This window comes from Oncorhynchus tshawytscha, linkage group LG09 (assembly GCF_018296145.1).
Source record: "Oncorhynchus tshawytscha isolate Ot180627B linkage group LG09, Otsh_v2.0, whole genome shotgun sequence".
Classification (NCBI taxonomy): domain Eukaryota; kingdom Metazoa; phylum Chordata; class Actinopteri; order Salmoniformes; family Salmonidae; genus Oncorhynchus; species Oncorhynchus tshawytscha.
In genome coordinates, this window is record NC_056437.1 from 84708743 (window position 1) to 84734661 (window position 25919).

The 25919-nt window shown below is 43.0% G+C and overlaps 2 protein-coding genes across 29 annotated transcripts in view; one reads left to right on the plus strand and one right to left on the minus strand.

Moving 5' to 3' along the window:
• Positions 1-2480: 2480 nt before the first annotated feature.
• On the minus strand, positions 2481-10859 carry LOC112226199 (ER membrane protein complex subunit 10). Of its 2 annotated transcripts, XM_024390544.2 has the most exons (8): positions 10718-10859; positions 7903-7969; positions 7669-7781; positions 7461-7571; positions 7173-7357; positions 6925-7015; positions 3403-3503; positions 2481-2768 (listed from the first exon to the last, which is right to left on the minus strand). In XM_024390544.2, the coding sequence occupies exons 1-7, from the start codon at positions 10811-10813 to the stop codon at positions 3414-3416; spliced, it is 753 nt and encodes a 250-aa protein (XP_024246312.1). In that variant the 5' UTR covers positions 10814-10859; the 3' UTR covers positions 2481-2768; positions 3403-3413. The 2 variants fall into 2 exon arrangements, with proteins under 2 accessions (XP_024246312.1, XP_024246310.1); XM_024390542.2 differs by lacking the exon at positions 3403-3503.
• A 9150-nt stretch (positions 10860-20009) lies between these two features.
• The window catches only part of mybpc2a (myosin binding protein Ca), a 48996-nt gene continuing 43086 nt past the window's right edge, over positions 20010-25919 (plus strand). For 10 of the 27 annotated variants that reach the window (XM_042327729.1, XM_042327733.1, XM_042327731.1 and 7 more), the window contains exon 1: positions 20113-20149. In XM_042327729.1, coding sequence (XP_042183663.1) covers positions 20128-20149 — 22 coding nt within the window. In that variant the 5' untranslated portion in view covers positions 20113-20127. Of the gene's footprint in view, positions 20150-25919 lie in introns of all 27 variants that reach the window. The other 17 variants (XM_042327730.1, XM_042327735.1, XM_042327741.1 and 14 more) reach the window with 5 other exon arrangements.

Here is a 25919-nt window from a genome sequence, read left to right on the forward strand (position 1 = left end):
ATGTATTTTGTTTTCTCTTGCTTAGCTATCTGTGGCCTGTGATATATGCTCTGTCCTTGACACCATACATTACTCCATAATGCTATGCAGAGCCTTATATATTGGTATATAGTTATATATTGGTAGGCCGTAAGAATTTGTTCCATGAATGTGTTTAATCTAGAAACTACAGTATGGACTTGTTTATGCATTTTCTTAAATCCCTTTTTAAAGCTAAGCAACAAACTCATAAGATTCCATTCTTGAAGATTCCAACTCTCATGTGCACCAGTGTCATCTTCCCCCAGCTTCCTGGTAGACAGGCATTCATCAGAACTGGTGCTGATAGGCTCCTCTGGATGCAAACTGGACTCATGGGTAGATGTAACATAGTAAATGTAAATCCTGACACTCCAATTAGTATGATATGTTACGTTTCCTATGAAATGAATTCATTTGTGGATGTCCAACATCCATTTCGTATGATATGTTATGAATTACAATTCATATATGTTACAAATTGCAATTCGTACAATATGTAAAGCATTTGCTAAACTTATGACATGTTATGAATTCCAATTTGTTATGCCTAATGTTAGCTAGGTGGCTAACGCTAACCTAATGTTAGCTAGTCTAGAAATTAGGGTTAGGAGTTAGGGTATTGTTAACGTTAGGGGAAGGGTTAGCTAACATGCTAAGCAGTTGCAAAGTTTCTAATTAGCTAAAATGCTAAAGTTGTCCTTGATGAGAATCGAACACGAAACCTTTGGGTTGCTAGACGTTCACGGTATACGCCCGACTTTCGTTTTTGCCTTAAGTAATCCTCTGTCTTATGTAACCATGCCGAACATAACATATCATACTAATTTGAGTGTCCTGAATTTACATTTACTATGTTACATCTGGTCTATGAGACCAGGCTGCTGGATGAGAGCTATTTGTGGAGAAAGTAAAAGGTGACCAACTACCTAATGCTGATGGACAGGCTGAACAAAACATCCGTGGTTAGTTTGAGAGAGATTGGAGAGCTGCAATGACGTAGATATAGGTCAGGTGTATCATTCAAAGGTACAGGTATAACATTCAAAATCATATTTATTCAGATATATTCACACATTGTTATATTTGTATTTCATACTTCCATGTACCTGTGGGCTGTCACTAGAAAGAAGACAGACATTTTTCTGATATAACTTTCCCCACATTGCTTGAGTGTTTTCTACTGTCATATGCCTTCCCACCTGACACAGTGGCATATCTTTTAACTAACAAATGACTTTGTCGCTCTCTCCCTTCTTCCATTCAAGCTCTCCTTTTTCCTTCAGCTGTCCTCGTCACCTCATCCCTTCCTTTCTCAAGTTAACAGAGCGAGGTGGGAGGAACATGGGGATAAGGTTGAGGTTAAAGGTTTCAGGGCAGAGCCTAACATAATGCTGTGTTTGTAGGACCAAAGTGGTAGCTGGTAATGTGGGGGGGTGCAGAGGAAACTAAAGCTCAACACTGAGCCTCTGAGAATAAGGGACTACACCTCACAGCTGTGTACATAGACTAAAAACAGACAAATTAACGTTGAGTCGGACTGACGAGGGGTAGCCATGTTGACACGGGTTCCAGAACATTCTGTCACTAAAGCTATACTGCTGGCATTCTACAATCCCCCTAGCCTGACTCATTCTTATAAATATGAGGGAGAGGAGAAGTGTAATTGGAAGACAGAGTGAGAAGGGTAGAGACCAATTGGGAGATGGGTAGAGACCGAGAGGGGGAAGGGTGGTAGAGACAGAAGGAGAAGGGTTGTAGAGAGACAGTGGGATAAGGGTGGTAAAGACACTGAGACAGAGTGAAACTGTGGCTTAGAATTCAGCAAAAATTAGATGGGAGTAAAGGCAGTACCAGAGAGCCAGGCAGAGAATTGAATAGAAGATGGACAGCAGAAGGATTTTCACGAGGAGGGACAGAGTAACAAATCAGAGAAGAAATTTGAGGAGAGGGGTTGGACTTAACCAGTGACTCAATAGTGTCCTGGCAACACTATTATTGGACTGTGAAGCATGACTGCTTTGATGTGGTTTTATGTGCCCGCTTGAATATGCGTGCCAGTCAAGCCGTGCAATAAAATAGAGATTAATGGCAGGACATGTGATCTGAATGACAGTTCTCTGACACTGCAATAGCTAAACACATAATAAATACACCTTATTACACTGTCTACAGCTATTACAAAGTACTTTTAAGAATTACCACAAACAAAATGCTGCATGGTGACATGTTCACGAAAGCGACAATTTCCCTTTGTCATCCTCCATTGAATTGCATTAACGTTGAACAAATCTTCAACAAGGCATTGTTCTGGATGGGCAGAGAAAGAGGACATCTAGTGGAGTAGAGAAGACTGAAAACAACTCCCATTTCCCTCAGCGTCCCCCACCAACCCCACTCTTGAATATGTTTTCAGCAGCATCATACTGGCTATCAATACCATAGTCAGACAGACACAGTTATCAGGTAGTAATAAATATTTTATTTTTTCCCATCAATTCAATATTAAAAATGAAGTTCATGACATACGTTCTCAAGGTTAGCTCATCTGTCTATATTAGTTTATGTGTAACAGTGTGTTGAATGGTGTGCATTTCTCTACATAATTATTTACAAGTAGAAGAAACTGCTCCACATAAATCATGTTGGCATGGCGATCATCGGCCTCCTCCATTAGCTGCTCCACCCCCGGACTGATCCTGAGCTCCTGACATCATCAGGAAGAGAACGAGGGGAACAATGTACATCCACTGGAGAGAGGAAGGCAGAAGTTCATGTTATTATCAAATGATTACAAGATGTTAATCTAACTCAGGGTAAGACTACAAGCTGTGATTAGTGATGCTGCTCCTGCACAACAGTCCCACAGTTTCATCCCATTCAATGTCCACCTCACTCAGCAAACGAGAGAAGGACAAAGAGTGGCTGAGAGAGAGGTGAACAGTGAAGTGAGACACAACTCAGGGTCAATGCCAATGACAAGTGTGTAAAAGGAGGCACAAAATGACTGTGGTGACTTTGGCTACTTAAACTGTGATAATCTAAGCAATGAAGGTGTGTATGTTGTCCAATCCTATTTTACCAGAGTGCTTCAGCTTATTACTAATCAATGGGACACACCTGGATTAATTAAAGGTCTGCAGTGACAAAAAAAACTGATCATTAGCACTGGATCATTAGCATTGACCTTGAATGACAAGGACAGGAAGGGAGGGACAAACAGGAAAAATGATTAGTGAAAAATGTTAGCGTTAATCAAATCCGTGAACAGTATAACACATATATACATAAGCTTGCAAGAAGCAGAAGAGACACGGAGCGCGGCACAGACATAGGCTGACAGCCCAGAGTGAGTTGCTGAATGAGCCAAAGTGAGAACAGTACTTGAGTGGGAATCAGCTCTGCTGCTCTTCGGCTCCCCCTGCTGAGGGTTGTGCCGAACTGCTGGCCATGAGGAAGATTGCACCTCCCAGAATCAAATACCACTGGAACACAGCACAGCACGAAGTCAACAAACGGCACAGCACAGCACTGAGTCAACAAATGACACAGTCACAATCAGCAACACAAACTCAGACAACAGCACTGATTAAATCAAACACAGCAATGGAAGCACAGCACATAAAACGACACAGCACAGAGCCCTATACTGTGAATGCGGTTGGAGCAGTTAGTGAGGTAACGTTGGTCAGCGGCGTTAAACTCGGGATACTACCCTACTCCCATTCGGGTTAACTCAGGGCTAACTCCATTTATCCTGAATGAAGTGTCTGAGCTGCGAGTCGAGGACCAACGCAATCAGATTCCCTCCCTCTCGCAAAGATTGCGTCACCATCCCCTTCATTTGAGGAAGACGGCTTTGTGTGTTAAAATACGTAGAGTTAGCGGCAGGCGGACAACCAATATCAACCGTCGGAGTACGGATAAAGCCTGAGCTGGAATGTGAAGCTAACTGAAGCTAGCTAGCTTTAGAAAACCCTGAGTAGCTTCAAATCGTAGCATACCCCTCAGGACAGGACATATCCGGATTGGCTAGGGTTAGACAAAACAAAGACACCTAACAACATGCACATATACACCGAGTATACCAAACTTAGGAACACGTTCCTAATATTCAGTTGCACCACCCTCTTTGCCCTCAGAACAGCCTCAATTCATTGGGACATGGACTCTACAAGTAGGGCTGTTACAGTGACCGCATTACTGCCACACGGGCGATCACTAGTCATGATTTCAGTCAAATTCCACGTGACCGTTTAGTCACGGTAATTAGGCTTCTTCAAGCTCTTATGCTGCTGCTGATCATTAGTAGCCTACAAAACTTGCTAACTGCCTGGTACTCAGCTCTCTACTGTCCCTCTAATCACTTTGACATCAATGCAAATGTAATCGAAAATCAAAACACGTAATCTGAGCCCATGCGTGTGATGGCCTCTTAAACAGAGGAGGATCCCGTCAGCTTTCTATGGGCTAGGCCTACTATATTTATTTATCAACTTTCATAATATTAAGCACATTGCTTCTCTTTACAACAGGAGATTAGCTGACCTGGCTGGCAAGAAAATGAACCACGTGAAAATCGTCCTCTATTCGCTATTTAAGTGCATAGATGACATGTATTTCTTCCCCCTGCCCGTTCCGACACGTGGATAATGGTACATTCTAAATCAAATACTAAATAATATGTGTGAAATTTAGTTATGTAAAGACAAGAATAAATCAAGAATAGTCTGATGGGTGATAATATTAGTCTATCACTTGTGAATGATGCCCAGCTTGTGTGCAGTAAGGAAAGAAACAGCGCATGCCTTTTTTTGCGACTCTTTCAAATCATAGTCACACACCTCATGTAGCCTAGTTGTGATACAAACCATATCAAAAGTGGCCAAATAACTTCTGAAAATGATGCATATTAAATCAGCTTTACAACGGGTTCAGAGCCTAACTGGCATACATACGCAGCATGTGAGTCATGTTTGGGGGAAGACAATTTTCACCATAAGGTGTATTTTTATAAATATATAAATAAAAGCATTACATGCATAATCACATTTGCGGTCACCTTTGAGAATGATATTATCCCACTAATGGACAGCCGCACTTTTAGCCTACTGCCATGTGCGCATTGCTGCGCTTATAATGTAAAGAAATGCCTAATAGTTTAGCAACATTTTAAACTAAATGTTCTGATCTGTTGTGTCAGCTTCATTGCTTAAAAAATGTTTTTTTGATGCTAGTGGTTGTATTCATTTGGGATCTATCCCATCCCACAACTGTCCCAGACTATTTTGGGAATATTTATTTCTCGCACAGAATAGGTCCATTTTTGTACTATGGGGGATAGTAGATTGACATAGTCTAGTGCTTTTGCTATTCGTTAGGCCTTCTCATCTTGTTGACTGACGAAAAGTAAATGTGGACAGTTCTTCCAATATCTTCAATATGTGCCTCGGAATTGGATAAGGACGTACGCAGTGGCGTCCCCAAAGTGTCTGTCTTCACTTGTAGCCTGTGAGAAAGACATGATCACGTGACGGAGAGCCATTTGAGTGAGAGGTGCTTTGGATCATGCAGCCGGGAGAAGGGAATTATAATTATTATATTCAGCCCAAGGGCACAACGACCACTGGTGGCAATGGCATGGATTTTTTAAGGAGCAGTACGGCCACACAAAGGGGATGCCACCAGGAAATTCGAGGCATTATCAAGTGCTTGTCAAATTGTGAATGAAAGACTGATGTGTACAACCTACGCAAGAAACAAAGCAGAGCTCATGCCTTTCATGCGACTTTTTTCAAATCATCATTAGTCGCATCATGCAGCCTTAGAATGTATTAAAAATCAACACATATAGTCCAACATTTGTATCACAACTAAAGTTACATAAATCTCTAAATTAAGGAGTACCTGTTTCTTTGTTAATTGCTCAACACAGAATAGCCGCATGTGCGCACTCCCTCAAATCAAAATATCCTTTCTATTTTATTCTTCATATTATAAAATCATATCAAATAATGCCACGGAATTCTAGCAAATCTTGTCTGCTAAATCAACTAGTGCAGCCCACAGCCACATGGCATAGCCAGATCAGGGCCTAACACTCAGAGTATGCTACCCTGTTCTGAAATAGACCACATTTTCTTCATGTCATGTTTCTTTAGACCTGTCTAAAATAAATAATGGATTTATTGTGAAGGTGTAGGCTATATTGCATTTTAAAATGTAGATGTTCCAAAGATCTCCATCAGTTGCTTGTAGGCTGTGCGTGGAAGACAGGAGATGCTAAATGTGTTTATGTTAATTAACGGTAAATTACCGTGAGACCGACAGTTATTTGCTTGACAATCACCGGCTTATGAAATTTCATTACTGCCACAGCCCTATCTACAAGGTGTTGAAAGTGTTGATGTCCTTTGGGCGGTGGACCATTCTTGATATACACGGGAAAGTGTTGAGAGCGGACAAATCCAGCAGCGTTGCATTTCTTGACACAAACCGGTGCGCCTGGCACCTACATACCATGTTCAAAGTCACTTAAATATTTTGTCTTGCCCATATACCCTCTGAACGGCACACATACACAATCCATGTCTCAATTGTCTCGAGGCTTAAAAATCCTTCTTTAACCTGTCTCCTCCCCTTCATCTACACTGATTGAAGTGGATTTAACAAGTGACAATAAGGGATCAAAGCTTTCACCTGGATTCGCCTGGTCAGTCTGTCATGGAAAGAGCAGGTGTTCCTAATGTTTCGTACACTTAGTGTATATATATAATGGAACAGAGCAGCTCAAGACTGAACAGCAGAGTGGAGTTTAAAAGACTTGAAGAGCCCAGGGATAGACCCAATAGACGGTCATAATGACACAGTGCAGGACACAAACCACAGATGTCTATGCACACTTACATATTTGGCAAAGAAGGATTTCTGCTCCTGTGGCTTGCCTCTCTTTTCATGTTCTATGTCCATGCGCTCAATAAACAGAGCAGTCTCCGGCCTGGGGGAGAGGATGATGAAGGATATTGTTAGACAGAGAAAGAGAAAGGTTGAAGTCGACCCAAAAGAGTTAGAAAATCAAATCAAATTAAGATTTGATAAAGCCAGAACCATATTTCTGTGACCAGAAAGAACATCAATAAGGACTGATGACTCACTGGGGTGCATTGGTAGGCGCTATGATGGTCAGCGTAGTGTTAAAGGCCTCCAGATCAACTTCGTCCTCCACCTCTGTCCCCCGACACGCGCCTGGAATGGTCACTATGGAAACGCCGATGAGGTAGCCTGAGACATCCGTGTGGAGGGTGATGACATCGCTGAGGTGGGACTCAACTAAAGAGCACTGAGGGAGACAGAGAAGAAACAGATATGTTTACAAAAGAAAATACCAATGAGGTGTGTTGTCTTTTTAATTTCAGCTTGCTATGAGGGTGAGACACACATACCGCTCTGACGAACGCCGTCAGGTAGCCATCCATCTGGCGCTCTGTCTGCCTGTCTGTCAAAGACACTCTGGGCACTCGGATTTTGTACAGACCATCCACAGCAGCCACTTCCTAAGTCAGAGGGACAGGAGGGATACAGATTCAGAACAAAATCCTGACTGCTGACAGTAAACTCCAAACCACATCTGCCTCTACCTTCCTCTCCCACCTTCAGAGTGTTCCTGTCCTCCTCTGATAGCTGGCTCTGGGAGAGGGACACACTGGTCTCCCTCCCACCCCTTAACTGCAGAGCTCCACGCATACGGAACCGAGACACATCATCTGAAAGAAAGAAATGGTATAACAACACACGATGATCACCAAAATCATGACCTTGATATCTCCCTAATTTGGTAAATAGAACCTTGAAGAATAACGTATCAGTTAGACAATACATACTCACCAACTTGAAAGGAATGCTCAAGAGGGACAGAGAATCCACTGAAGTCTGTGTCCAGCCCATCACCAGTCTGCAGAGAAGGAAATAGATGCAGTTTTACTAGAAAGAATAGATTCTGACTCTTGCTTACAGGTACACTGTGGTGAAACAAGCTTACTGTTTAGATTAAGACACTGCGGAGCTGGAGCGAGATATGGCTTGGAAAACGTACCTCAATCCACAGATGTGTTGTACTAGGAATTGTCCAATTATCCCAAATGTTAGACCGAGAATTTATTTTTTAATGGCAGTGTCTGTCAGCCAATCAGCTCCTTTGCTGTCCCCCCGACTAAAATAAAATATTGGTCGACCAAGAGTTGTCTGTTCTTTCGACCAATCGATTGACACATCCTATATGTTTCAACTATATGCACAGAGCCTGTCTGATGCTTTAAGCGAACTGTTTGATGAAATAGTTAAGACACAAATGACTAGAGGGAGTCCGACCGCAATTGATTTGATTGTGCTGCCTGGCTCAGATTTGCTGCTCTGTGTTACAAAAAAAAGAGACAGTGAATGACTGTGTGACTAGCACCCGTTGTCTCTCTCTCCTCCCTGCTGCAGAGACCACCACAGAACATCAGTGTGTATAGTGTTGTCTCTCTCTCCTTCCTGCTGCAGAGACCACCACAGAACATCAGTGTGTATATCACTGTCTGTGTTGCTGAAGCTGCAACATAATTACAGCCATTTCTGACTGAAAAGTTCTGTTACCGAAATTCCTCATTTGTTTCGGAAAAACTATCCCTATTCCCTCAACCTGTGCTCTCTTTATGTGACATATGTATGCTTCGCAATCACGTGACCAATAGGGACTGACCTATAGCATATCATAATCACATCAATAAATTGGTTATAACAAACTCTGTACACCTTAACACATGTGACAGCAAAATGAATGCAGAGGACGTGACAAATAAACTTGAAGCAGGGGAACGTTTACTGGTTGGGCAGGAGGTAAAGGGGAAGCCAGATGGGTGGAATAAATTTTGCTAGTTGTGGAAAATACTGGAGATCAAGAAAAAGATGGTATGGAGCAAGCGCTGCGTGCATATTAGTCCTGTGTGTGCCAAACAGGTGCCATTAGACTACAATATAATTTTCCTGACTGTTTCGAACAATGTAAACAACACTAAATAAATTAGTCTGTTGTAATGTTTTTTTGTAAAGCCTTTATTACAGCAAAGACTAAAATCATTTGTGAATGCATTTCCGAAATGAAACGGTTTAGGCCTATTTATTGTTTACGCTAATTATTAATTAAATCATTGCTTGTTATTTTAAAACTAAAATGCTCGATTCCATTGCTGTGTGATGACATGAACGGATAAATGATTGAGTGATGCAGTAGCCTATATAAGTATATAGGCCTAAGTAAGTTATGGTATTAAGACTAAACAGGATGCACTCTTTGGCCTAAAGCTTGATGGTGGTTATACGAGGTTGCTATACTATGCCTGCTCATGATAATGACAGGACTTATTATTATAAGGATGACCATAATAATAATAACAATATGAAGGAGATCAAGGAAAAGGGGTTATTATTATCATAAATATATTTTTTCGGTCAATTTGGAACAGGGCAAAAAATACATTATAAATAATGCCAGAGAGGCTGGTCTAATTTTTTTTTTTTAAGTGTAAAGCCTTTATTACAGCATAGCAAAGATTAAAAACAGCAGAATTTGTGAAATTGTTGGTGCTCACAGAATCAGTAGGCTATCAACTAAACACTCAAATAGGCAACAGAAGCAGGATCTGTCTTACATTTAACAGTGAGGCTAGACCTAATTAATTTGGCGTTTCCTCTCTCCTCATTTTTCTTAGACAATTAAGGCAAGGGCTGTTTTCTCCTCTAACTAGCTGCTGCCTCAGCCGCATTGTTCTCAACACCAATATGATGGTTTACTTTGATTAGCAGTCCTTCATTCTTCTCGGTGGTGTAACAGTTGGGATAATGGGACATTTTGAAGTGTAACGCATTTTCTCATCCCCCGTGGTGTATTAACCTAAGCAAGAATCGAAACTATCCGAACCCCAACGCAGATGTAAACAAGCGTAGGATCGGAATCTATTCTGGCTAGTAGTTTTACTTACTGCATTGGCAGTTCCCAGGGCAGATCTGCACTATGGGCTGCATAACTAATTTGATTGGCTTTTGAAAGTTGGGGGTAGAACATTTTTCAATAGAAGTGCTGCAGCAAGAAGGAACAAAACGTGCAGTAGGCTAACGTTAGATAGGGCCCCATTGGATGCTGTAATATAGATATATACCCTGGGAACACTTTACAATGAGCAGTTCAGATGTAAGATGAGATAGTGGTATTGACCCGAATTCTTCTTGGCTTGATTTACAGTGCGTATGTGTTGAACACATCCGCGCAACATTACAAATGACTACCATGGCGTGACAGATTGAGCACCACCACCAAGGCTGTCAAAACCACCTACCTAGATAACGTTAGCTAGCTAACTACGGCTAGCTAAACAACACAATATCAATCTAGCTAGCGTTACTATAACGCTAATTTTGCTGCCTACTTAGCCAACGTTGCATGTTTGATAGACGTTGGTGAAAACATTATCTGCACAGTAAGTAACGCTGTATTTGATGCATATTGAACAGCTGTTTTGCATTCATGTGTTGTCTTCATTAACTCATTTGGCTAGTTAGCTAAGGTCGGACGATTAGCAAGAGCTAACAGCAAGCACACTAGTTGTCTAAGTTAATGGAATTAGATATTGGCAAAGAAAAAAAAAAAGTGGTTTTGACATACCTTTCTGCCAGTGTTGCAACACGCAAAATCAGCACACAATATAAGTATTGTGGGAATAATTGACAGTAACAAAAACGACCGTGGAACTGAAGCCATTTTGTCGGACCGTGCGTCAAAGTAAACATGGAACTACAATGTTACGCGATGACGTAGTATACTGGAGAAAGAGCACTGACCTATAGTAAACTGCAGGTGGCTATAGAGTAGCGTTGATAGCAAACTTCATGCAGGACTGTTGAAATGTCTAAAACAGAAAATTGAAAAACGAAAGGAAGGCCAAATCTTTGGTGACTCAGGTGTGAAACGCCAACCCTCACAATTCAATAATGCTTAGGCCTAAATGTCAGAAATGCAGACACATCGATGGCTCTGAACGAACTTTATTTAACTCTGCAAACTGGAAACGATTTATCCGGAGGCTGCATTCATTGTAGCTGGGGATTTTAACAAGGCTAATCTGAAAACAAGACTCCCTAAATTTTATCAGCATATCGATTGCGCAACCAGGGGTGGAAAGACCCTGGATCATTGTTACTCTAACTTCCGCGACGCATATAAGGCCCTGCCCCGCCCCCCTTTCGGAAAAGCTGACCACGACTCCATTTTGTTGATCCCTGCCTACAGACAGAAACTAAAACAAGAGGCTCCCACGCTGAGGTCTGTCCAACGCTGGTCCGACCAAGCTGACTCCACACTCCAAGACTGCTTCCATCACGTGGACTGGGAGATGTTTCGTATTGCGTCAGACAACAACATTGACGAATACGCTGATTCGGTGTGCGAGTTCATTAGAACGTGCGTTGAAGATGTCGTTCCCATAGCAACGATTAAAACATTCCCTAACCAGAAACCTTGGATTGATGGCAGCATTCGTGTGAAACTGAAGGCACGAACCACTGCTTTTAATCAGGGCAAGGTGTCTGGTAACATGACTGAATACAATCAGTGCAGCTATTCCCTCCGCAAGGCTATCAAACAAGCTAAGCGCCAGTACAGAGACAAAGTAGAATCTCAATTCAACGGCTCAGACACAAGAGGCATGTGGCAGGGTCTACAGTCAATCACGGACTACAGGAAGAAACCCAGCCCAGTCACGGACCAGGATGTCTTGCTCCCAGGCAGACTAAATAACTTTTTTGCCCGCTTTGAGGACAATACAGTGCCACTGACACGGCCTGCAACGAAAACATGCGGTCTCTCCTTCACTGCAGCCGAAGTGAGTAAGACATTTAAACGTGTTAACCCTCGCAAGGCTGCAGGCCCAGACGGCATCCCCAGCCGCGCCCTCAGAGCATGCGCAGACCAGCTGGCCGGTGTGTTTACGGACATATTCATTCAATCCCTATACCAGTCTGCTGTTCCCACATGCTTCAAGAGGGCCACCATTGTTCCTGTTCCCAAGAAAGCTAAGGTAACTGAGCTAAACGACTACCGCCCCGTAGCACTCACATCCGTCATCATGAAGTGCTTTGAGAGACTAGTCAAGGACCATATCACCTCCACCCTACCTGACACCCTAGACCCACTCCAATTTGCTTACCGCCCAAATAGGTCCACAGACGATGCAATCTCAACCACACTGCACACTGCCCTAACCCATCTGGACAAGAGGAATACCTATGTGAGAATGCTGTTCATCGACTACAGCTCGGCATTCAACACCATAGTACCCTCCAAGCTCGTCATCAAGCTCGAGACCCTGGGTCTCGACCCCGACCCCCCCTGTGCAACTGGGTTCTGGACTTCCTGACGGCCGCCCCCAGGTGGTGAGGGTAGGCAACAACATCTCCTCCCCGCTGATCCTCAACACTGGGGCCCCACAAGGGTGCGTTCTGAGCCCTCTCCTGTACTCCCTGTTCACCCACGACTGCGTGGCCATGCACGCCTCCAACTCAATCATCAAGTTTGCGGACGACACAACAGTGGTAGGCTTGATTACCAACAACGACGAGACGGCCTACAGAGAGGAGGTGAGGGCCCTCGGAGTGTGGTGTCAGGAAAATAACCTCACACTCAACGTCAACAAAACTAAGGAGATGATTGTGGACTTCAGGAAACAGCAGAGGGAACACCCCCCCATCCACATCGATGGAACAGTAGTGGAGAGGGTAGCAAGTTTTAAGTTCCTCGGCATACACATCACAGACAAACTGAATTGGTCCACTCACACAGACAGCATCGTGAGGAAGGCGCAGCAGCGCCTCTTCAACCTCAGGAGGCTGAAGAAATTCGGCTTGTCACCAAAAGCACTCACAAACTTCTACAGATGCACAATCGAGAGCATCCTGGCGGGCTGTATCACCGCCTGGTATGGCAACTGCACCGCCCTCAACCGTAAGGCTCTCCAGAGGGTAGTGAGGTCTGCACAACGCATCACCGGGGGCAAACTACCTGCCCTCCAGGACACCTACACCACCCGATGCTACAGGAAGGCCATAAAGATCATCAAGGACATCAACCACCCGAGCCACTGCCTGTTCACCCCGCTGTCATCCAGGTCAGTACAGGTGCATCAAAGCTGGGACCGAGAGACTGAAAAACAGCTTCAATCTCAAGGCCATCAGACTGTTAAACAGCCACCACTAACATTGAGTGGCTACTGCCAACACACTGTCAATGACACTGACTCTACTCCAGCCACTTTAATAATGGGAATTGATGGGAAATGATGTAAATATATCACTAGCCACTTTAAACAATGCTACCTTATATAATGTTACTTACCCTACATTATTCATCTCATATGCATACGTAGATACTGTACTCTATATCATCGACTGCATCCTTATGTAATACATGTATCACTAGCCACTTTAACTATGCCACTTGGTTTACATACTCATCTCATATGTATATACTGTACTCGATATCATCTACTGTATCTTGCCTATGCTGCTCTGTACCATCACTCATTCATATATCCTTATGTACATATTCTTTATCCCCTTACACTGTGTATAAGACAGTAGTTTTTTTGGAATTGTTAGTTAGATTACTTGTTCGTTATTACTGCATTGTCGGAACTAGAAGCACAAGCATTTCGCTACACTCGCATTAACATCTGCTAACCATGTGTATGTGACAAATAAAATTTGATTTGATTTGATGTATTGTAGCGACACGCACAGACGTGTCATGTGTGTGTTAGGCTATTAGCTGGTTGTATTGAACTTACCAGTACCCAGTGTTCGCGGGGTCCAACATGCCAATCAACCTGCTATATGCCAATCACGGGAATGCCTGTAATGTTCTGATGCTGGGCATCCTGGCGGTTGGCGGAGTGGCGTGGAGGGGGGTTGGGCAGGGGGATGGAGCATTGGAAGTTGAGACAAGGTTTAGCCATTGTTCTTTCTCTTATGTCTGGCCTTCACAAGAGGAGGTCACGGTTGTTTTATAGATTGTAAAATATAATCAAGCCTACACAACAGTGGTAGGCTTGATTACCAACAACGACGAGACGGCCTACAGGGAGGAGGTGAGGGCCCTCGGAGTGTGGTGTCAGGAAAATAAGGTCAACAAAACTAAGGAGATGATTGTGGACTTCAGGAAACAGCAGAGGGAACACCCCCCTATCCACATCGATGGAACAGTAGTGGAGAGGGTAGTAAGTTTTAAGTTCCTCGGCGTACACATCACAGACAAACTGAATTGGTCCACCCACACAGACAGCATCGTGAAGAAGGCGCAGCAGCGCCTCTTCAACCTCAGGAGGCTGAAGAAATTTGGCTTGTCACCAAAAGCACTCACAAACTTCTACAGATGCACAATCGAGAGCATCCTGTCGGGCTGTATCACCGCCTGGTATGGCAACTGCTCCGCCCACGACCGTAAGGCTCTCCAGAGGGTAGTGAGGTCTGCACAATGCATCACCGGGGGCAAACTACCTGCCCTCCAGGACACCTACACCACCCGATGTCACAGGAAGGCCATAAAGATCATCAAGGACAACAACCACCCGAGCCACTGCCTGTTCACCCCGCTATCATCCAGAAGGCGAGGTCAGTACAGGTGCATCAAAGCTGGGACCGAGAGACTGAAAAACAGCTTCAATCTCAAGGCCATCCGCTTGTTAAACAGCCACCACTAACATTGAGTGGCTGCTGCCAACACACTGACTCAACTCCAGCCACTTTAATAATGGGAATTGATGGGAATTGATGTAAAATATATCACTAGCCACTTTAAACTATGCCACTTTGTTTACATACTCATCTCATATGTATATACTGTACTCGATACCATCTACTGCATCATGCCTATGCCGCTCTGTACCATCACTCATTCATATATCTTTATGTACATATTCTTTATCCCTTTACACTTGTGTGTATAAGGTAGTAGTTTTGGAATTGTTAGCTAGATTACTCGTTGGTTATTACTGCATTGTCGGAACTAGAAGCACAAGCATTTCGCTACACTCGCATTAACATCTGCTAACCATGTGTATGTGACAAATAAAATTTGATTTGATTTGATTGTCCTTCATTTATTTGGCGTGGGCTACGGCCAAACAGTAACCTGTGTGAAGTTAGGTTAATCACTCGTAAACTCAACCCTCTGTCTGGACAATTGTTCCTCTATGACGTAGTCAGGTCATTAAAAAAACAAATACATTACAGTTCCTCAATGTAGGATGCAAGCATTTTTGTAAACATGTGGTTAGCGTGTAATTGAATAAATGTTTTATTTTGTTTAAAAAAGTTGAATAAGATAGTACTTTATTAATCTCCCAAAGGGGAAATTTGATAAAACAATAAAACACAACAAAGGACGCACAGACGCTAAAAGCAGAACATCAAACAAATGTAAAAAACTAAGTGTTCTTGTGACTTATTGAAGAACATGTGATTAGTCTTGTTCAAAACATAATGTGTTGAGCTCCCATTCTTTGCGTTTTAATTTCACTGTCTTAATATATTACCCTTCTTTTACAAAATAATTTATAGGCCTAGGGTTATCCGTGAGACTAATTATGTATATTATGGACTTCAAATATATTATTTGCTGTGACATAGAGAGTGAGTGCGAGCATAATAGTAAATGGTCTACACAGATACTCACATTGTCACACATGCAATACAAGCAAAAGGCCCAGGAGTGTAGTCATGTACCATCCTGTTTCACTTGAAACCTGTTTATTTTACCTTCCTTCCCAGGATTCCTGTTTCTGTCTGAATGTGTGAGCGTTGCTTATGGGACATAGCAAATCCCCTGCAATGTGATTCTCTCAAATTCTTGCTTTGAATCCATTCCCTCTCGCTGGGGCTGCACATCACTCTCTGTCACCACTCTCAGACAATGGTACTGCCTCCCTGTACACCCCTCCATACTATTCTTAGGACAATCAGCACCATGTACACAGCATGTCCCTTCATGTGAAACTGTAGAATGACCTTCAAAAAGAATAATCTGGATGCATTACGAAACTAGAGCGAAATAAGATTTTCATGTAATTTAATCCACAGAGTAAGGATTGTTGACATATATTTGACATTTTTATCTTAACGCATAATTGAGAAATAATTAATTGAATTTAGAATATTTTTGACATTTTGGCCTTACCCAGGCCTCCTTTAAGACTCAATAATGTTTCATCTGTAGCTGCTACAAAGCAACAATTGGTGTCAACAATCCTTCCAAAAGACCCTTCTATGGATTACATTTTGTGGAAATCTCTGAAATCACCTTCTTTTGTTGTAGTTTGTGAGGAATCACCCATTAATATCTTATGAGCCCCTACTGAGAAGTTAAGAACCTTGGAAGATCAGAGTGGGTGCACCAGTTGGTGTATGGTCCTTAACTTGTATCTCAAATTAGAATTTTAGTGTTAAAATAATCAAGTGTCAACCTCTAATATGGATCATTCAGTCCACTCGGGTCAGATCTATAGTAGCAGTTCAGGTCCATTCCATGAAATCCAAATAAAAATCCATTTAAATTACAGGTTGTAATTCAACAAAATAGAAAAAATGCTAAGAGGGATGAATACTTTTGCAAGGCACTGTACGTTGTTATTCTGGCACCACTCGGCCAGGTCTCTGACCTCTTCCCTTTAGGCTGTCTCGTCGTTGTCGGTGATCAGGCCTACCACTGTTGTGTCGTCTGCAAACTTAATGATGGTGTTTAAGTCGTGCCTGGCCACACAGTCGTGTGTGAACAGGGAGTACAGAAGGGGACTGAGCACACACCCTTGAGGGACTCCAGTGTTCAGGATCAGCGTGGCGGATGTGTTGCTACCTACCCTCACCACCTGGGGGCGGCCCGTCAGGAAGTCCAGGATCCAGTTGCAGAGGGAGGTGTTTAGTCCCAGAATCCTTAGCTTAGTGATGAGCTTTGAGGGCACTATGGTGTTGAACGCTGAGCTGTAGTCCAGGTGGGAAAGGGCAGTGTGGAGTGTAATAGAGATTGCATCATCTGTGGATCTGTTTGGGCGGTATGCAAATTGGTGTGTGTCTAGGATTTCTGAGATAATGGTGATAATATGAGCCAATGCCAGCCTTTCAAAGCACTTCATGGCTACGGATGTGAGTGCTACGGGTCTGTGGTCATTTAGGCAGGTTACCTTAGTGTACTTGGGCACAGGGACTATGGTGGTCTGTTGGTATTACAGACTCAGTTAGGGACATGTTGAAAATGTCAGTGAAGAGACATGCCAGTTGGTTAGCAAATGCCAGGAGCACATGTCCTGGTAATCCGTCTGGCCCCACGGCCTTGTGAATGCTGACCTGTTTAAAGGTCTTACTCACGTCGGCAACGGAGAGCGTGATCACACAGTCGTCCGGAACAGCTGATGCTGTCATGCATGCCTCAGTGTTGCTTGCCTTGAAGCGAGCATAGAAGTGATTTAGCTCATCTGGTAGGCTTGTGTCACTGGACAGCTCGTGGCTGTGCTTCCCTTTGTAGTCTGTATTAGTTTGCAGGCCCTGCCACATAAGACAAGCGTCGGAGCCGGTGTTGTACGATTCGATCTTAGTCCTGTATTGGCGCTTTGCCTGTTTGATGGTTTGTCAGAAGGCATAGCAGGATTTCTTATAAGCTTTCCTGGTTAGAGTCCCGCACCTTGAAAGCGGCGGTTCTACTCTTTAGCTCAGTGCGAATGTTGCCTGTAATCAATGGCTTCTGGTTGGGGTATGTGCGTACAGTCACTGTGGAGACAACGTCCTCGAACCACTTATTGATAAAGGCAGTGACTGATGTGGTGTACTCTTCAATGCCATCAAAAGAATCCGGGAACATGTTCCAGTCTGTGCTAGCAAAACAGTCCTGTAGTTTAGCATCTGCTTCATCTGACCGCTTTTTTATTGACCAAGTCACTGGTGCTTCCTGCTTTAATTTTTGCTTATACACAGGATTCAGGAGGATAGAATTGTGGTCAGATTTGCCAAATGGAGGGCAAGGGAGAGCTTTGTATGCGTCTCTGTGTGTGGAGTACAGGTGATCTAGAATTTTTTCCCTCTGGTTGCGCATTTAACATGCTGATAGAAATGAGGTAAAACAGATTTAAGTTTCCCTGCATTAAAGTCCCCGGCCACTAGGAGTGCCGCCTCTGGGTGTGAGGTTTCCTGTTTGCTTATTTCCTTATACAGCTGACTGAGTGCGGTCTTAGTGCCAGCATCCGTCTGTGTTGGTAAATAAACAGCCACAAAAAATATAGATGAAAACTCTCTTGGCAAATAGTGTGGTCTACAGCTTATCATGAGATACTCTACTTCAGGCGAGCAAAATCTAGAGACTTCCTTAGATTTTGGGTACCAGCTGTTCTTTACAAATATGCAAATAATACATATGGAATTATGTAGTATCCCAAAAAGTGTTAAACAAATCAAAATATATTTTACATTTGAGATTCTTCAAAGTAGCCACTCATTTGCCTTGATGACAGCTTTGCATACTCTTAGCATTCTCTCAACCAGCTTCATGAGGTTGTCACCTGGAATGTATTTCAATTAACAGGTGTGCGACAGACCATCATTACTTTAAGACATGAAGGTCAGTCAATCCAGAATATTTCAAGAACTTTGAAAGTTTCTTCAAGTGCAGTTGCAAAAACCATCAAGCGCTATGATGAAACTGGCTCTTATGAGGACCGCCACAGGTAAGGAAGAGCCAGAGTTACCTCTGCTGCAGAGGATATGTTTATTAGAGTTAACTGCATCTTAGATTGCAGCCCAAATAAATGCTTCACAGAGTTCAAGTAACAGACATAACTCAACATCAACTGTTCAAAGGAGACTGTGTGAATCGGACCAAGAAACACGAGCAAAGGACATTAGACCGGTGGAAATCTGTCCTTTGGTCTGATGAGTCCAAATTGTAGATTTTTGGTTCCAACCACCGTGTCTTTGTGAGATGCAGAGTAGGTGAACGAATTATCTCCTTGTGTGTGGTTCCCACCGTGAAGCATGGAGGAGAAGGTGTGATGGTGTGGGGGAGCTTTGCTAGTGACACCGACAGTGATTTATTTCGAATTCAAGGCACACTTAACCAGCATGGCTACCACAGCATTCTGCAGCGATACGCCATCCCATCTGGTTTGAGCTTAGTGGGCCTACCATTTATTTTTCAACAGGACAATGACCCAAAACACCCCTCCAGGCTGTGTAAGGGCTATTTGACCAAGAAGGAGAGTGATGGAGTGCTGCATCAGATGACCTGGCCTCCACAATCACCCCACCTCAACCCAATTGAGATGGTTTGGGATGAGTTGGACTGCAGAGTGAAGGAAATGCAGCCTACAAGTGCTCAGCATATATGGGAACTCCTTCAAGACTGTTGGAAAAGCATCCCTCTTGAAGCTGGTTGAGAGAATGCCAAGAGTGTGCAAAGCTGTCATCAACGCAAAGGGTGGCTACTTTGAAGAATCTAAAATATATTTTGATTTGATGAAAACAAAATTGGTTATGACATGATTCCATATGTGTTATTTCATAGTTTTGATGTCTTCACTAAACAGGTGGGGCTCCACTGATTTTGTTGGATAAACCTGGGTCAATGGAAACTTGCCTAAGGTGTCTTGTGTTAGACAGTCAAAAGTGATATAGAGAACAGTCAGACAATCAACCTGTCAATCAATGCTAATCTGTGGGTAAATCAATTAGGTAATGGGCTGGCTCCTGCCCTACCGTGTTAACCAATTAACAGTTTCCAGCCCGGTCATCCTCTTCATTACTGCATCCAACCCCCATTCACCTCTATGTTGTCTTCTTTTCCTTCTCACCCTCTACCCCTTCCTTCTTTCCTCAGAGCTCCTGGATCCCCTCTAGGTGTCATCTGACAGTCTTTTCCTGGAGAGGGGGACTGAAGTGGAGAGGGAGGAGGGAATAAAAAGGGATGAAGGAGGAAAAGCAGACACTAACAGACAAGGAGTGAGGGAGACACAGTCGAAGGAAGAGAGACACACTATCGCAGCTATGCCCGAAGCCAAGAAGCCAGGTAAGCAGGTCCTACATATCATAAGCTTCAGTACTGTTGTATAGCTAGTGTCCTCTTTGGACTTCTGTGTATCTATATTGGTCAGTGTTCTTCCTGTCATCGACGAGACAGACTCTCTAGTACTCCCATAGGCTGGTTCCCTACGTAAGATAGTATGTTGTTGATAATGGGATACGTTGTTGTTTTTGCACTTTATACCCCCATAGCGTTCAAAGTAGTAATATATGAAGTTTATTGGCATATCTGTTGGGAAATGTTACGATAAGCATGACAAAGTGATGAAATCCTCTGAATTTACATAGGTTGCATTCATTATGAAGGTAGAGTGAGGTAAAGAGAAAAGTGGATGGCAGGAAAGATAGTGAGAATCTGCATGTTTTTGTGATGGTGGAGAGTCCAGGCGGTGGCAAGGTAGAGGCCTATCTCGTCTCAATAGTTAGTTTGGAACTTTTATTATTATAGACATTATGATAAGGGTTAAGTTAGGTCTATGGTTAGAGTGGATAGTTAGTTTAAATGTTGTTGATAGATATTTGATCTACTGAACATCTACAAACCATCTATTTGACACTATTGAAAATAGCACATATCTGTTAAAATGAGGTTATAGATCATAATAAGGTTCATGTTATTATTTGCACAGATCTGTGCTCTTTTACACCACAAAGTCTTCCCATGTCTGTAATAGACCCACACTGTTGATATGGGGGAAAAGGGGTTCAAGTGTGAGGACTTATACATTGTTGGCCTATATTCAGACAGCATTAACACCAGCAATACGTAGGTCTTTTATGCATGGAATTAGTTGTTGTGAAGACCTAGTCATTGCAGCTCCGGCATCTGTTGACAAAACATTGCCATAAGTGTCAGTGAAATTTATTGCCCGTATGTAGTAATGTTTGTCTTATCTAAGGGGATCTAAAATATGTCATGGTCTTTTTTCAACAGTGACCTTAAGGCACTGTAAATCACATGGCATCATGACATTTGAGAGACTCAAACAGGGAGGGAGGGAGAAGAATCATTCTTAGAAAGAAAGGTGCTATCTAGAACCCTAAATGGTTCTTGGGCTTTCCCCATAGGAGAACCCTTTGAATAACCCTTTTGGGTTCCATGTATAACCCTTTCTACAGAGGGTTCTACCTGGAACCAAAAAGCGTTCTACCTGGAACCAAAAAGGGTTCTCCTATGGGGACAGCTGAAAAACCCTTTTGAAACTATTTTTTCTAAGAGTGTAGTGTGGCAGAACAGAGTAGAGCAGTAGCATAGTAAAGCATACCGATAAGATGAGGGGAGAAAGATGAAGTGTCGGAGGAGGTTATGCCATGTCAGGTGTGACCTCTTCACATCACTTCTCTGCACCTCAGAGGCTCAATCTATCTGACCCTGATTGCCTGTCTACTTCACTTACACCTCTACTGAACTCTTTCATTGGGCTAACCGATTAATGTGGCCTGTTTGGATCCTTACCATAGACTATTAACTATATACAGTAAATGCATTCAAAGGACATACAATATATTGTACTGTATTTACTATATGTTTTCATTTTTTTTATTTTTACTGTACTCTGTCATCTTACCTTACACACCCTTCGTTTCACCACTGTTATTCCTGTTTATACTGCCTGCCTGGCCGGCTCAGAGTAATCCCACACCAATTTCTTTATGTCTCAGCCATGTGTTGCCAATCTAGCATCATGACATCATGTAGATCGTGTTCCTGTCACCACATTAATTCCATCCTTTAGACTGCACTCCCTTACTTTTCCACCAACCCCAATCCTTGCCCCCCTTTGAACTTCAACTCAGCCCCGGAGCCTTCCCCTCCCCCATGATGACTGTCTGGTACTCAAGAAGCCACTGGGACATGGAGAAAGCACGCTTCCCGATAAACAGCATTAAGAATAGTTCTGCAGCCCGTGTGCTTAGCCTGAGGAAGGGGATTGAGCATACCAGAGAGGGAATACCTAAGCTTGGTCAACCTAGTGTTGTGGAAAATATGAATATTTTATCAGAGATAATAATGATTAGCCATGAATGTCTTGTGTTTTGGACATACAGTATATGATTGTGAGACACATCATGGTATCAATTACACTCAGGCAATGTGAGGGGTGATAACAGGTGAAGAGTTGTTTGTTGACGCTGCTTCCCTTCATCAGGGGAGCGAAAATAACACAATTAATTATTCTCTGTAATGCAGTGAAAGATCAGCATCTTTACACCCGCCTCCCTGGGGGTCTGGAGCAGTAGACCGGTGCAGTGAAATGTCCCTAATAGAGTGTTATGATATCCCACCAACGTGTTTTGCAGTGGGGCCATTTGATTAGTGTAGGTTTAGGGTTTCATGATCCCTTCAAGTGGAGGCTCTTCAGAAGGGGAGAACCATCCTAATCAGTGAATACACATTTAAACAAATAGTGAAACATTTAAAAGTGATCTTTTTTAGATAAAACTCTACTAAAGATATTCACGTCACCAAATAACTGATGAAATCACTCTGTGAAGGTCTACAGTAGCCTTAACAGCACTCTGTAGGGTAGCACCATGGTGTAGCCAAAGGACAGCTATTTTCCGTCCTCTTCTGGATACATTGACTTCAATACAAAACTTAGGAGGCTCATGGATCTCACCCCCTTCCATAGACATATACAGTAATTATGACAACTTCCGGAGGACGTCCTCCCACCTATCAGAGTTCTTGCAGCATGAACTGACATGTTGTCCATGGATCAGAGAATTAATCTAAAACTGAAAGTATAAGCTACAGCTAGCTATAGCACTGCAGTGCATAACATGTGGTGAGTAATTGACTCAAAGAGAAAGACAATAGTTGAACAGTTTTGAACAAATTAATTTGGTTGAAACTAAGGAACTAAGGAAATTAAGGAACAGTGGAAACACATTGTCTGGAATAATGAATCACACTTCACCATCTGGCAGTCGAATGGATGAATCTGGGTTTGGTGGATGCCAGGAGAACGCTACCTGCCCGTATGCATAGTGCCAACTATAAAGTTTGTTGGAGGAGAAATAATGGTCTGTTTTTCATTGTTCGGGCTAGGCCCCTTAGATCCAGTGAAGGGAAATCTTAATGCTACAGCATGCAATGACATTCTAGATGATTATGTGCTTCCAACAGTGTGGCAACAGTTTGGAGGGGGGGGGACTTTTCCTGTTTTAGCATGACCTAATCGCCCAACATCAGTGCCCGACCTCATTAATGCTCTTGTGGCTGAATGGAAGCAAGTCCCCGCAACAATGTTTAAGCATCTAGTGGAAAGCCTTCCCAGAAGAGTGGAGGCTGTTATAGCAGCAAAGGGGTGACCAACTCCATATTAATGCCGATGATTTTGGAATGAGATTTTCGACGAGCAGGTGTCCACATACCTTTGGTCATGTCGCATATGTTGACGTTAGCTAATATGGTGACAACGATGCAGGCTGTGTGTAGCACTTATGGTATGAAGGTTTGGCTTGGAAAGGTTTTTTCGCCTGGTCACAGACAGCTGTTGTGTTGTGCACTGAAGTCCTCAAGTGAAGGGAAAATGTGAAAGGAGGAGAGTGTGTAGATGTGATGATGCTGTTTGTATGGCTGCTATGAATGTGAACTGTGTGATCAGGGGTGTATTCTTTCCACCAATTCTGTTGCAAAATGTTTCTTAAACAGAAGCAAATGGAACTAAACGGGATGGACCTACCTGTATTTGTCCAATAAAAACTTGTTTTAGTTGCAAAACATAATGTTTTTAAACTGTTTGGACTAATGATTACACCCTAGATCAGTTAGGTGCAGGCAAGAGTGTGCAATGCTGTATTGAATGTGTCACTGTCTGTCACGTTGATTACACCAATTTGTCTCTTGACCTGTGCACCTACGTTAAACTTTAATTTGTAGGCTAGGATGTAGCAACCTCATGATGGATATAGGACAAATTCAAATATCATGCCGTAGTCTAAACCTATCGCTGTTACACAGAGCTTGGTGAAAGGAATATGAATGACAGTCATCCAATATACTGTAATAGAATTAAGGCCCTTAAAATGAACCGTCCTCCCTAATCTTAAATGGCACCGACTGCCACTGACCCGCTCTACCCACACCCCACACCCCTCCCCACACCCCTTTCCACCCCTTCTGGACTGGGCCCTGCTGCTTGGACAGAGTGGCAGGGAAAGACTGGCTTCTCCTGAGCCTCCTGTTCCACACCCTGCCCTCATGAAACCGAGGCAGTGAGTATAGCATTACCTCATACCAGGGCCTTCACCATATCCCCCCATGTATGCAGCTCTGGCTTGATGGATTACAGACAGATGCAGAGTCAACAGAGAGCCAGAGGAGTTCACAATCAGAGTGTGAACCGTTAAGCCCCAATATGTCATTAACTAAGACTTTATAAACACTCCGTAAGCATTTTGTGGCGGATAGGAACACTGGCAGTAGTATTTGGTAATGTCCTCTAATGTAAAAGTGTGTTTCTGCGCTTTGAACCAGACCTATTTTAAGCGCCCTCTGGTAAGGCATGGAGAGAGATGCGGAGGGAATGGTAATGAATGGAAAAGATAGAAGACAGTTTGGGATGATATTTATGGGCTCTCATTTATTCCATTCTGCAGATTCTACTTCCCTAAAGAGGTGTCATTTTCCTCTGTGCCAAAGTGGTTTTTGTTGAAAGCTTTCTATTTACAAGACGTTCTAAAATACATATTTACGACAATACCAAATAGTATTTGGTATTGTCCTCTCTCTCCGTTTACTTCTCTACCACTCCTATTACCATGTCTCATCCTCTCTCCTCCACTGTTCCACTATAGACCTTCACCCCAGACGCGTGCCTGCAGATGGGGGAGGGGTAGCAGAGAGAGACATCACTTGAGGAATGCATACAGGCTATAATTCTTATCATCATTACTGTCTGATAAAATACAGTGTGATATACTACCCTCCCAGGTTCTCTCCCTTCCTATGCTCCCTTACAGGCTTACCTCAGTACTGTAGTACCCTAGTAAATGTCCTCCCACCTCTTCCTATTGCCATGTTGGAAAACATAGTGAAACAGGTTAAACAGGTGAAGTTATAGTTGCCAGCCCAGTGACTTCTATAGCCCACACATGCTGTGTTAAAAGACAGCTGAAGCAATTACACAGCACAACTACTGCACAGTGGAAACAAATACACCTGGCTGAGACCCACCACAACCTCCGCCAAGTTACAACCACAAATAAATACTACATTAGAGTGGTATTAATGCTATTCATAGCAAGACCTGATGCCAGCAATATAGGCCTGCATATATGTTATGGTATTCATTCAACTTACATTACTCTCCCTCCACCATGCCTACTCCTTAGAATATGCCCCCTCATTCTGCCTTTGTCCAGAAAACACTATACCTCTATTTTATTTTACTAGGCAAGTCAGTTAAGAACAAATTCTTATTTTCAATGACGGTCTAGGAACAGTGGGTTAACTGCCTGTTCAGGGGCAGAATGACAGATTTTGTACCTTGTCAGCTCAGGGATTTGAACTTGTCCAATGCTCTAACCACTAGGCTACCCTGCCGCCCCAACTCATATCATCGGAACTGTCAAATAAAACCGCCAAATGATGGAGTGATATGGAGAGCAGAGGCTTAAGTGTACCCCCATGCTGCCAAAAGCATCACTCTCTTCATCCTCATCATAAAACGATGAAACTCCATCAGTCACACTCTGCCCCCAGCATAGATGCCCGCCAAATGCCAATAATACCATTGATACTCCATCAT